We start from the raw sequence: 14282 nt of genomic DNA on the forward strand, positions 1-14282 counted from the left end.
CCCTCAAAAAAAAAAGCTGGACAACCATCAAACAAACAGAAAATAACAAACCAGCGAGAGGAAGTTGTCAATGAGAGGGCCACAAAAAGGGTGTAGCATCATGTTAGATGTGAGATAATCATCTACTCCAGATGTAATATAGACAGACCCTAAACATTTTGCATTTACATTGGGCGTGCCCCTCTGTCAGATAGAGGCCTCTAATGTGCAGTGTGACATGTTGAATATTGCTTGCCAGTTTTCCATGCTAAGGGTGGGAGATCTTGGCAGTTTTCTCGGAGGGTTTTCCTAGTAACAATAATAATCTCCATGTCTATTATGGCTCTCGGATTTAAGGATACCCATTTTATCCATGCTGTGGATGTTCTTATTATATGTTTAGCGCAGATATTTCCCAGATATTTTATGAAACAATAACAAATTTAGGTGGATATAGCTTCTTCATGCACCCGGTTTACATAATGTAGGAAAAAAATGTATGCAACATACAAAAAATGTCAAAATTAGAGAATCCAAGCTGTTACACGCCTAGACGAGATGATGACTGATTGGTTAATTCTCCGAGCCTGATCACACGCCGGTCTTTCTTCCTGCAAGAGCTAGCGCGTCCACACCGGCAAAAGGACGGGCGGAGAGGAACTGGTGGCGGCGAGTGCCAGAAGGTAAGACCAACATGTTGCCAGCCGCTTGCGTCTTCCAAAACTACAAAACTTTAGCGAGCAACATCGCCACAAACATTTTCCAACATGGTATAAGCTCATTCTCATTCAGATCTCTTGGACCTCCTTCGTGATCCCGACTGTTTCTGTCCTCTCTCCTTACGGCCCACACTGTCCCCAGCTTCCTTGTGCTTCCGCTGCTTCTTCAAAGTAGACTTCTCAGCCTCCCCCTCCATGAGATGTTCGTACTCTTCTAGACTTGCAAATGGAGTTGAGCGGCTCTTTCGCTTTTGCCCACAGGCTGCAGCTGCAGCCTTTACATCGGTAACATCATCATCTGAATCGTCAGCACTCTCGTCCACATATGACATGTTAAGACCATCATCTTCATCATCATCATCCTCGTCATCTGAAATGTCATCCAACACATCAGCATCACTGTCATCTCTAAGCAAATCCCCTTCCTCCTCAAATGCCTTGGCGTCCAGATTGTCGTAGTCATATTCTCCATCCTCCGCAGACTCATCTTCCAGCTCCTGCATCTCGTCATCACTTTCATCCACCTCCTGCATCTCGTCATCACTTTCATCACTGACATCATCAACGTCATCAGCTAAGAGCTCTCCAGTATCTTCATCCAGAACTGAAGCTTTCTTCTTTGCCTTGGGCTTAATAGGGCCTGTCTTGTTCATGTAGAAGCGATGGAAAACAACATCTTCTGGAGGAACTTCATTTTCTGCCAATTCTAGCAGATCTTGTCCAATGAGATGATGATTCAGGTCAAGCTGCAGACACAAACACACACACAGACGTACATAGATCAGCCAACAGAATTGCGGCAGTGACAACTCGTATATATGAAGAGGGAGTGCCACATGTGCTGTCACATGATGATAGAATCCATAACCGAAAAGATAGTCAAAGGTCATCACTAAACATGAGATCAGGTAAAACATATGCAGTTATTTTTATAGTTGCCAAGACAAACTAGAAATCATCACGTACTTTCAGATGTATAGACAGGTTGATTTTACGTATGAATGTTCAAATTAATTATGAAGAGCATACATATGCAGGAAATGCTTGTGAAATGACACTTAGGCCTGATCAAGGTGTCACTGGACCTAAATGGCGCATGCCCATAGGCCATAGCTGCAGGATATTCTCACTTAATTCCAAATGTAACAATGAATATTCTTATGCAGCCACTGCCTAAACGATGGAAGCACACAAAAGAGAGCACTACCTCAAAGGAAGTAACGAACATGTGAACAGTATACGAGTGATTACTACTTTACTAGTGTACTGTCCATGACACACACGGACAGTATCTGCTACGTGACAAAAGGCACTGGAATGATACTAATGCGGTCCCCTCATATTGGTGAAGCTACAAGAGATTATGGGAACCATGACAGAACGAACATATGACAAGTTGACAGCTATATAGGTGATGTTTTTTTCCACAAGTTAAAAAATAAAAAACATGAAGAAGTCATTGTAAAATCCAGAGATAAAACATCTTAGAAGAGAAACAACACAAGATGAACAATTCAAATTCAACAAAAGAAAGTAAAGGCAAATAACAAATTCATACCTTTTTAGCTGGTGCAATTTGTGATCCACCATGCCATTTCCCTTCAGCAATGCGGTTTCCTTTTGGTTTCTTCTCCATGAATTTGTCAAGGAAGGCAGGAAGCGACAGGTCTGTCAATGGATCACCATTATAGACAATATTGTTTCCAGATAGCAATGTCCTAGCCATTGTAAATACTGACGGGTGCACATGTGAGGCCAATAACGTTAGCTCCCACCAACTAGCACGATCTGCGTTGCTGAGAACACAACAAAAAGCACGAGTGATCAAGAACATTGTTTGTATTTGTAACAAAGTACAAAAAAGGAGAGAAAATTGTGAAATAGTATGATGTTATAGATTATTAGGGATCTTGTCAAAAAATGGTGACTGATTTTGTATACCAAGTGGCCAATTCTATTTGAATTTTTTCTTGTAATTGGATTGCAACAGTATAGCATTTCGAGATGAACTAGATTATCAAGAATGCTACACGATATTGCCACTAGCGTTTCAAAACAAATAAACGGAAATTTATTATACACCTGGATCAGATAGTAGAGCTAATCCAAATTAACATGATGCATACCCATATTTCTATCCTTGCATTATCAAACAACATAATCTGAAAATTTCATGCAAAATATAGGATTAAAAAGACAATACCAGTAAGAAGGCTCTCTGTGTCGTGGATTATATAATACATGTGATGTCGACCCCTCAGCTGATGCATTGGTTTGACCCTTCTCATCACTAGCGGACACTTTTACTTGTTTCGTAGCATCAGAATCATCCTCGCTGTCAGAATTGTATTTCTCAAGTGAAGCCAACATACTATCCTGTTTGATTGGACTTGTTGAAGCAATAGCAGGGTCCTCAGGATTCTCTACTATGTCTTCGAAGTGTTCGATACCATCATCGACAGATTCATTCTGGAGCACAATCGTCCTGAAGATTTTGATGTAAATTATGTACTCAATAAAATTCAGTGAGATCATATGGTATTGACAAGTAACCACATACCATAATGGTGGCTTTGTTTTAAGGACCTCAGACAGTATGAAAAGGCATCCACAAGCATACTGTGGAGGGCGTTGAAGAGCCACCTGTTCAGAGACATCACAATTTAGTTATTAGAGCTTCCCTAGTTCCATTCAATTCCATAATCACAAATAATACAGGTAAAACTAAAAGATTCAATATTTCGGATTTGTAATTATAGTCTAAACAACGATTAGATTTTAAAAGCCTTCGCCCAGATTTCTTTCCCTTTTCCCACATCCCACTGTAGGACAAGTGGGTGGTGGAAAATATAATATATAAATAAAATACAAACGCATCCCTTATGATATTGTCACTTTTATGTCATATTTCAAAATATCAGTTCTAGTTCTTTTCTAAAATATCACAAATCACGAAGCATGTAAAACAGGCATAAGAGTTGCAGTGGGAGTTTCTACTTGACAATCCTACTATCACAACAATGGTGTAAAACAGAAATAAGAACAGCACAAACCATGTGGTTAATATTGTTTTGTGACCAAGTGTGAACTTGGCTCTAATCATATTGCGGGAACATATCTTATTCTTTTACTGGTTAGTACTCAGATAATGACAACATCACCTAATATCCAATTCTGAACCCAGGCTCATCTGCACCCGGTGAACAGTAAATTCAAAAAATCCGGGTTTTTTTTCATGGAAGATCTTTGAGTGCGTGAGATGCGTGCCAAACTTCAAAGCATCTGGACATCTGAGTAGCTCTCAGCAAAAACAACAAAATCAGGTCCCAACAGTGCACAAACAGTAAAGTTTTTCAGACCCCAAATTTGTCTTTTTTGCTGAGAGCTACTCAGACATCCAAATGCTCTGAAATTTGGCACGGGCATCACGCACTCATGAATCTTTGTCCACACAAAAATTGGGATTTTTTATTATTATTTAGTGTTTGTAACGATATTTTTGTTCACTCCCACCCTGTAATCATATCCCTAAGACTAACCCCATCGTGGGCCCATCAAAACTAGTACAAGAGGCATAGCAGACACCGTTTCTGATACAACCTAGGGTGTGGTGGTCATAGCTGTGATACAACTCAAGTATTTACCTTTGTATGTTGGAAATGACGTAATTTAGACCTGAAATTTTGCATGTTTGCATCTATGTACAACATACTCTTCCATATTACTACAAATTAGGACTTACTTATGAATCCCATTTGCACAGAATTTGCAACTTCTGGGGAATTTCCACTTGGAACTTTCATGTGCAGCTGTGTAGTTTTTAGTTCCAGTGGGCAGTGGTGTTAGTGCTGTATAGTAGTAGCGTAACTAATGTTAGTCCTTTATGCTCGTCCTGGGCGACAGGTAACTGATTAAGGCATAATCGGCTTATATGTCGGGAGCCCACGACAACCATTTCTGTGATTACGAACTTCTAGCAAATTTAAGTAATATATTCGCATCGTTAGAAAACATACCTGAAGCAGACGCTTCGAAAATGCAGCTACTCTCTTCAGCATTACATCGTTCTTCATTGCTTTCACCAACAGACCCAGAAATAATTCCGGCTGAAATATGCAAGACATGATTAGTCAGGTAAACTATAGAAAGATGCCTAACAACATATAAGGGTGAGGCGCAGAGCTACTTTCTTCATGGTTATCTTGTGCCAGGGAAGAGATTTATAAACCATGTTATTGTTCAAAGATCAAAGTGCACTAAAATAAAGAACACACAGAAAGCATGGCAAAAGGGCCGGCAACTGAAACCTTTGATGAAGTAACAGCTGAAGGACTCAAAAGTTTCGCATATAACGCGCGATAAAAACGGTCACTTGCTATCTGATTTTTTGTGGAGATCTGATATAAAAGCATTAACGCCTGAACACCAACATTGAAGTTCTCAGAGTGAACCTACATGCAACAAAAAAATTGCTAGTTAGGATCTTTACAGGAAGCTATTATGTCCTTCAGAGAACAACTCAGCAATGTACTTTCACTGGTTAATAACCTCACCAGTCTAAAAAGAATTGGTGTCTGAACTTCCACAATATCATCAACTTCAGAGCTTGCAACATATGGTAACGCTCTATTTACGCCCTGCATAAGATGAACTATCAATAAGAACTAGAGACACAAGTCAGGAACCAGTCTGAGCACAAAAAAAGGGGCATATGTAAGCATACTGTTAGCACATAACACGACGAAGCAAAGACAGTACTAGGCAAGTCTGCAGAGTGTGAGACATACAGATAAAAGGGCAGAGAGAAGGCGGGAATCCATCTCTAAATCTGTTCCTGCTGGTGGATCCATTTCATGGTTTCCATGTGAATTGGAGTCGTTGACCTTGTCCTCTCGCCCCTTTGTTTTCCCATTTTCAACCTTTTTCTTGCCATGTTTACTTTGTTTTTCTCCTTTACTATCACGAGGGCAAGACATGAGTACCTGACAACAGTGCCACAGAACAATAAAGACAACTTCAAATATTTAAAAGCAATTAACCCCATACAGGTGAGGAGACTATGAGGATGAACATAAAGCCGTAGAAACAAAATTGAAATATGATGTGAACTTCAGAAGTTTAAAAGAAAATAGGGCCAACAAGATGGCGAACTGAGGATGTGATGAAAGTAAACTAAACGTTGGCAGGAGAAGGGTCATCGCCAGTAAGAACGCCTAAGCACAGCAAGAATTATACACTTATGAACCACGTCCAAACCTTGAAAACCGCAATGTAGGCATCCACCAACCGTTTTGCAATTTTAGGTCCATCTCCTTTACTGGTAAGAAAAATATGGCTCAAAAAGTTGACCTGTACAATAACAACTTTAGTTTAGAAGGCAAGATAGCACATTTAAAATAAATGCATCATAGTTTGGATAGATGAGCATATCCCGGTATTCAGAAAGTAAAACTTTACACAAATGTTATCTGTAAGAAAACCAATTTACCAATGCGCTCTGTGTATGAAATTCAGAACCAATGTTTGAATAAAATAGTAACGGAAACAATAACATACGGCTTGGTATTTGGCCCGAAGCCCAACATGTGGTCTGAACAGAAATGAGTCCACCTCATCTATCACAACCATCTGCAAATTTAAAATGTCCGAGAACACACAAGTGTTAAGTTTTTTATTGATTTCGTGAGAAAAATATAACGTAGTTAACTATACTGATCGAACAGACACAAATGCATATACCTTCATATTTGGATGAGTGGACAGAAGACCTGTTAACAGATATGCGGCACTTGATGCTGCCCTCCTTTCAGGATCTCCAAGCTGCAATAGTTTGCATCACGATGACTAAGAATAAAGCCGCTGCCCGTAAGGTATTGCTTATCATAAGTAATATATATAGCATTGCACTATAAATTAATCATATCTGCTTTGGGTACATCATAACAAGTGAAAATGGAGAAATGGCAGAAAAGTGACAACTTACTTTGTTAACAAGAGCTGTAAGTAACCGGCGTTCCTGTTCAGATTTACTCTTTAGAAGGGCAGAAACTGTCTGCAGAGAAAAGAGGAAAACAACAAACAAGACACATTTCATGACAAGGAAACACAAAATACTCTTAATGATAGTAATAGCACAAATCACTGGAAGCATGTCTATTTTACGAGGCTAGGATAAGTAAATCCTCAAAATAAAATGCCAGCCATTTCCCAGATCTCATGAGGACCAGTGGCCGAGCTTCCAGATTGACCAGGAATTGGAAACCAAGCAGTTGCAGGCAAGGACCAGTTTTGAACCTCCTGATTTTCTATTTAATTAGGTAATTTTGCTTTCACCAGTTCCTGGAGAACTTCGGTTGGTTCGACAAAATTGCCGCCAGAAACTTCTACTCAAATCTTCATATTCAGTTACAAAACTAGTTTGGTTTTAAAGTTTTCTGGTGCCTGCCAGGAATCAAGTTCCCTGCAGGAAATAGCTAGTTTCCGCCAAGATATTAAAACGTAAGACATATCTGGATAAGAAACTGACTTGAAATTCTATTATGGCTTGATAATTCCGTGTTAAATCGGTTTGAAAGATGACGCGGTATCAATTCAACAGCTGATCCCGAGATTTAGTACATTTGGTACAGCATCAACATATCTCCACTCACAATATGGTCAAAGCTAGATTAGATGTTATGCAAGTTTGTCGAGGCAAACCATGCTTAGCTGCCTCAAAATCGTACTGTTCTTCTCCGTTTCTATATATAAGACGTTTTGGCAGTTCAATTTGAACCGCCAAAACGTCTTATATTTAGGAACGGGGGTAATAGCAATTTCTATCGCAGCTCCAATGCATCTTGCCGGATGTTTGCGATTATGTTTTGATTTTTCACAACTACTTTACTGTTTTCGATATTTCCAAGTATCAGATGTGATGTAGAAAATGATAGGATATGCCCCACTATAAGTTCCCCAATTGATTCTTTTCATTCTGTGACGGTATAATGCTAGTCTTTGCCCAGAATGAGAACAAATAAAAAAGTTTGTTCCATATGAATCCACGATTTGGGCTAACCTTCATTGCTTTGTCCTTCAGGCTTGGCAGCATATCTTTTAACGCATCCTCCAGTGCAATAACAAACTTCTCATACCTGTAATAGTATTAATCATAACATTCAAAACTGAAAAAAAATCAATGACCAGGCAAGATAAAGGTGTCACATGTAACAATGGTAATGGGTCCCACATGCCAGCCATCAAGGTGTCACATATAACAATGACCAGGCAAGAGAAAGGTGTCACATATATCTTGCCATTGTTATATGTGACACATTTAAAATGCTGACCAATAGAATAATAATAAAGGTGTCACATATAACAATGGCAAGATAAAAAGTCTAGTGCCTTCATTCGATAATAAAGTGTTCCTAAATTGAAGGCTTATTTCTTCCAGAGTCCGGACCTACATATGGCATCTACTTGGATCCTGGATGACTGAAATGTAAATAGCCAGATACATAGTGGAGTGAGAAATACCTCTGTTTCAAGCAGTCTTCCCAATGCCAGAATAGGAGAAGTGAGTAGCCATCTTTTGTTTCAGGTAAAATGTCTAATGGGCGCTGAATAAGACTTTTCAACTTACGATCAGGCAATAACCTAGCAAGAGAATGTCATCAATATTCAATAACCACGATGACAAGAAATAAAAGAAAACAGAGAGCTTATGCCGTAAGAAAATAAATCTGGCAGTGCTAATTAATTAGTCTGGTTAATGTTCGAGAAAGTGTCACTCATAAAACAGCCGTGGCCCTCTCCATTCGTTTGTACACATGCAGCGTGATTCTTCTAAAATTAGCATTCCCACATGACTGTCTCAATAAAACCAAAGAACAGGAGATGGAACAGCTGCACATCATTCCCGAACCAACAAGGGAATAGATGGAAACCAAAGCCAGTAACATGAGACAGTCTAGTCAGATGTTAAGAGCAAGAAATTGCTATGCGGGAAAATCAAGCCGTGCAAGCTTCAAGTGCATGTGCTACGAAATGCTTTTGCGGGCATGTAACTTCTTGTGCCTGAACTTGTGTAAGCCTAGCAGTCTAGAAAACACAAAACAAAGAATAATCAATTGGAAAGCATATTTGCACCAGTAAAGAAGGGAGCCTTTACGCCTAATAAAAGACCAATGGTGCAGCCCATTCAAGTGGCTCCCGCAAGGATGAGTTCCAATTTGAGAAATGGCAGTAAGATTCAAGGAAAATAAGGTAAGAAATATAACAAGATAAATGCCACCGATTTTGCTTTAGTGTGTCCTCAGGAGGGAAAGGTTCTATAGCTACAAGGTAACAAAAGAAAAGAGTTCAGAAGATGCTAACCTCATTTCGAACAACTCCCTCAATGCATCAAAGCCCGTGAATGCATACCTTTTACCAACCTTTGATGCTACCATACCTGTTGTAATTTCGTTTCCAAAAAACAGAAAGAACCTCTTTAGAATACTTATCAAAGAAGAGAACAGAAACAAGATGATCTCCAAAACGGCATATTGACATTGAAAGTCCAGCTATACCGAAGATTGCAAACAAAAAATATGAAGTAACCCAAAACAAAACAAAACAAAACATGCTTCACAAACTTAGAACTGCAAGAAAGCTAATTTCCTGTATGCACAGACATAAAGCTTTGTCCAAGCAATATCCATCTTAGCTGAACTGCATGTTATATAGCAAAAACTGATAGTTCACAATTAAAAGCCTGTGATTTGAAACGATATAGATTTGCCATTCATGATAGACCTTAACTTTTCAATAGATGGTGGAATTTATCTGAAAATTGTGCTACTTCATCGATGTCATGATGGCCTTATGTATCTGGATAGCCCGGCAAGGTTCTAGTTCTAAAAGGATTGACTATATACTTATATTATTAAGTACCAGAATAAAACCGCAACCTCAGTTTTCAAAAGGAAATCTACGAGAAGATGAAAGTAGATGCAGATGGTAACTTCAACTCAACAAAGTGAGTCATCTCATAAACCTGAGCAATCTTTCTCCAGTGGCAAGGAACGCATTCACTGACAAAGACCTCGCTGGTGTTCACATAAGACCAGTGGCAGTGATTAACTGATTATACTAAGTTGCCGACCATACACTACCGAATGACAGCAATGCTAATAGTCCAAACCTATGGCGAGCATCTGCCACTAAATAAAGCCTACTGCACATAACAAACATATGATACTCATCTAAGTTTTTCTAGTGACTTCAAGTTGGTTTTATATCTTAAAAGGTCTAACATTTATGCGATTTCCATCTAACATTCATGATTCATTTTTGATCTGAAACACTGGATATTTTCCTAGTTGCAGTCACATTTAATGCAATCAAATTGCTTCCAAATGCCACTTTTACTCAAGCATTACATACTTACATGAGATTAAAAAAACTGCCACTGTGATTGTAAAAGTTGATAAGTTGTCAGGAATCAGGATCACTTCAAAACATTCTTCCCTAGCTCAGTGTCTAGATACAGGAAGAATCTCAAATGTAATCTAGCTCTGTTTCCATGATCTACGAAGCATTATTGCCTCAATTTGTTCAATACGCAACCACGATGAGCATTTCAATAGTGCAACTCACCGAGGAGAGAGTCAAGCGCCCTCATGTTTGCAATTGGATTGTCCTCGACTAGACATGTGAACGCCGACACCTTATCGGCTGATGTACCAGACTTGGCCGACATCTCCAGGAGCTTCAGATCACCAGTTCCCCGCCGCACCGAGTCATACTCCCTCGAGTATTGCGCCATGAGCTTCTCCGCCAGCTCCCGCTTCTGCTCCACCATCCGCTGCATCTCCTGAAGCCCCACTGCTGGTGCGGCATGCTTACGGTCGCCTAGGACCCTGACCTCCAGCTCAGCAGCATCAGCATACCACTGCCCGGAGAGAGCACCGGCCTTTACAAGCGGGTAATTGGTGGTGGCACTGGTGGTGGCGGCGGTATGAGGGCCATGGAGCTCGAGAGGATGCGGCTTCTTGGTAGGTTTAGGGTGTTGGGGGGGATCGGTGTTTGCGGGCGCTTCTGGGGTTTGGGGGTGCTTGGGTGGTTTGGGGGCGCTCATGGGGCCCGACTTGCGGAAGTCGGAGTCGTCGAACCCGGAGGAGTTGCCGGCGCCGGGGACAAGTCCCAGCGATGAGGCGAACGAGGCGACGTCGGACTTGATCGCGTCAATGCCATCCTCCTCCCCACCGGCGGCGGGCTTCTTCTTCTTCTTCTTCTTCTTCTTCTTGGTGGGATTCGGTTCGGGACTTACGTCGGACTTGAGCGCGTCCGCGCCCTTCTCTTCACCCTCGTCGGCGGCGGGCTTCTTTGATTTCTTGCTGGACTTCAGCTTGGGGATTACATCGGACTTGAGCGAGTCCATGCCCTCCTCCTCCCCACCAGCGGCGGCCTTCCTCGCTTTCTTTGCGGACTTGGGCTTAGGGTTTAGCTCCGTCATGGATAGATGCCGCGGTGACGAGATATGCAGGCAGAGGCGAGGTGGGGTATGGAGGGCGAGGCGGCGGCTGAGGGTGGCGCCGGTGGGGGGAGGACTGGAGGTGGAGGAGGCGGCGGCTGAGGGTGCTTGAGCAGGCAGGGCAACTCCTATTTGCAACTAACGCCTCTCCGCGAACCCCTTCTCCTTCTTGGGCCCGGCCTAAAAACATACCGGTAAATGCGTCCAATAAATGGCCCTTTCGCACAGGCGAGCTCTCTGGGTGGCCCGGCCCATTTATCTAACGTAGCGTAGCTTTTCAGTACTGTTTTCTGGGAATTCAAAATGTCTTCGCTTTTAGAAAATGTTTGAGATGTCCAAAAACTGCTCATGTTTCAAATAATGTTCACAAAGTTAAAAAATAAACAAGTTTTAAAAAAAAGGTTCATTGAAAAAAATGTTCACAACTTTTTGAACCGTCTGATACAGTAAAACATTTGTTTTGGAATCACCCACCACAATAAACCATTGTTTATGGAACCATCTGCTACAGTAAATGGGCCGGCACAGTTGAACTACGAGTGTGCCGCGTCCCTGCAATAAAGCAGAAATGCTCACTCGATCGCCCGCCCATTTGCTGGTTTAATTTTTTTTGATAGCCTTTTTATTCTGGTGTTTCTCTCCTATTCAAGAAAAACAAACTGCTCATAGTTTTTCAAATTTAAAAAATGTTCACAGATTTAAAAAAGGTTTGTGGATTGAAAAAAAGTTCAAGGATTATGAATTTTGGAAAGCAGTTCACAGATTTGAAAAATATATTCATCGGTTTGAAAAAAATATGTTTGAAAATCCGTCATGAAATTGAAAAAAGTTTGAGATTTTCAAGAAACACAAAACTGAACAAAAAGTTCATAAATTTAAAATAGGGAAATAAAAAATAAAATAAGAAAAAATGAGCAATAAACCAGTAGAAAACACAAAGAAACCCCGATTGAAAGCTTCTAGAAGCTTCACAAAACTGGATGTTGGGAGTTACCACAAACCTGAAACGCAACCCCTAGACTGGTTGGCCCATTCCCTATGAACGTGCTGGAGCGGGTGTGCGCTATCTACCGATAAGCTTATAACTAGCACCGTAAGCGTTGAATAGGAATTCCCTAAACCTCCTGTGTGTCACTCTGCGACTAAATTGGGGAGTCGCACATAGTGCTACCTCTGGCCGACCATTTAGCGCTAGCGTGTAGCGATTTCCTGTCGAGAGCCGGTTTTTTCCGGTTTTATTAGTTTTCAGCCAATTTTTACTTTGGCTTTTCAAAAGAATATGTGATTTATTTTATTTTGACAATGTCGACATTTTTTCAAATCCAAGAACAATGTTCCTAACTTATTTTGGATATTTTTAAAAATATTCTGAAGATTTTTTTTAAAGTTTGTAACGTTTTAGAAGATCTAGAAAGCCTCTAAATTTTTGTCAACATTTTTTTAAAGTTTCAAGAACATTTGTTTTACAAATATGAACAGATAAATAAAAGCAATAGCAAAAAATATATATAAACGAAAAGAAAATCGATAGAGGAAACAAATAGAAAAGAAAAAGGGGATGAGAGAAACCGTACCAAAACCTTCTAGGAGGTTCCTAAAACCTGAAAAAACAAAATCCTAATTGGTCGACCCGTCAATGCATTCCTTACATTTGCTTGGCATGAGCGACATATATGACTTTCATTGAAACAAGATTAGTAATGAAAGTCATATATGTGATATACCAAGTTACCACATATCATCTGATATATAACCCGATATCTGACATCTAATATTCCAAAATCAACCTTATATGAATCCAATATGATCGATGCATGTTACATGGAGCAACACATTAGCTCCTCTCCTCTAGATGGTTAGTGACTACCTAAGACATTAGTGAATTTACAAGTGGACGTTGACGTCTCATGGTCACCATCCACACATGTTGGAGCTAATTCTGGCAGATCCCTTGGTATAGTGTCTCGGTGAGGTGAGTAGACAGGAGACCAGATTTACCCAGGTTCAAGCCCTTCTTACGAGGTAAAACCCTACTCCTACTTGTGTTGTATATTGCGATTGGAGTATATAAAGTACAAGTACCGACTATCAAGAGATTCTAACTTGTGTCTAAGTCATGACTTGATATGCCTATCGACTAGCCCGACCCCGACTTATAAAGGATGTCGGAGGCATAGGGTTAGAAAAGTCCTAGTCGGCTAGTCGTTGGAGCAGTTCTCTAGGACACCAATTCTTCTCTTGCGCACCAAGTACTTCGGGTCCTTCCTTCTATAGGGGTCAAGGGCCGATACGTCGACCCAGGGCATAAGATGACCTAGGGGCCATGGGCTAGCCTATATGGGCCAGCATCTGGCATGATGAGGCGCCCCTGCGCCGTAACACCATCAGTAGTCCTTGAACCGGTTTCTGAGCTCGGATGCGTCTTGGTCGGGGTTGGTCTTGAACACCGTTTTCTGCAAGCTTGTAGGGGTCGGAACTGGTTCTGAAGCTCCCTTCAAAGTAGACTTGCACCACCCGTCCCTTGGGAAGAAACGAGCACAAGTATAGCAGGGGAAGCGCATGGTCGCACAAGGGGAGTGCTGGGTGACACCGTGGAATACTTTTTTTTAGGGTGACACCATAGAATATTGAAGGTTATTATACCACGAAGGGATAATCTGCACAGTGTAGCTAACCTCTGTAAGCTAAGAGAAACCTTTGTACCGTTTCTTTCTTCAAGAGGAAGAAAGAAAGCGATCTCACCTGTCGCCGAGTGCTTCCTTCTGCCGCCCCTTCGGCGCCTCCCCTCTGCCGACGACTTTGGTTGTCGGTGGTAAGGGGGTCACCGGATGCACGTGTGTGGATCGTTTTAGGCTTTAGTAGCTTATGTTTTGGGTTGTTCAGCGTCTTGACTTCGGCGGCGGCGATGGCGGTGCTGAATAAAGATTCTTCATATCCTACCCCGGCAAGGTGATTGGTCCTATGGTTGAGGATGGATTTGAAAACTAGTCTACTCAAGCAAGGATGGTGTGGCGGCGGCATCCTTGTGGTGGACCTGTGTCCTCGGGCATCGTCGTTGTGACGGCGTACTCTAGTGTCGTCACGGT

General features: G+C 41.2%; 1 protein-coding gene across 1 annotated transcript; it reads right to left on the reverse strand.

Annotated features, from left to right (window-relative positions):
- Window positions 1-401: 401 nt before the first annotated feature.
- Window positions 402-11354, reverse strand: EDA25 (CCAAT-binding factor). Its single transcript, XM_048677827.2, has 16 exons — window positions 10320-11354; window positions 9057-9132; window positions 8217-8336; window positions 7756-7831; window positions 6682-6750; window positions 6438-6518; window positions 6255-6326; window positions 5955-6047; window positions 5486-5680; window positions 5252-5335; window positions 5006-5149; window positions 4715-4804; window positions 3259-3341; window positions 2902-3183; window positions 2257-2494; window positions 402-1444 (listed from the first exon to the last, which is right to left on the reverse strand). Exons 1-16 carry the CDS (start codon window positions 11176-11178, stop codon window positions 764-766), a joined length of 3243 nt encoding a protein of 1080 aa, XP_048533784.2. The 5' UTR covers window positions 11179-11354; the 3' UTR covers window positions 402-763.
- Between the last annotated feature and the right edge of the window lie 2928 nt (window positions 11355-14282).

Source organism: Triticum urartu, chromosome 6A, assembly GCF_056163025.1.
Source record: "Triticum urartu cultivar PI428250 chromosome 6A, HENAU_Tu73, whole genome shotgun sequence".
Lineage (NCBI taxonomy): Eukaryota > Viridiplantae > Streptophyta > Magnoliopsida > Poales > Poaceae > Triticum > Triticum urartu.

Bases quoted from the DNA above. Each gene is read 5' to 3' on its own strand.
- EDA25 (XM_048677827.2), bottom strand. From the start codon at position 11,178: ATGACGGAGCTAAACCCTAAGCCCAAGTCCGCAAAGAAAGCGAGGAAG. The intron at 5,681-5,954 runs GTTTGGACGTGG...CACTGTTGTCAG, and splicing joins CCTACATTGCGGTTTTCAAG to GTACTCATGTCTTGCCCTCG. The intron at 3,184-3,258 runs GTATGTGGTTAC...CAAAATCTTCAG, and splicing joins AAAACAAAGCCACCATTATG to GACGATTGTGCTCCAGAATG.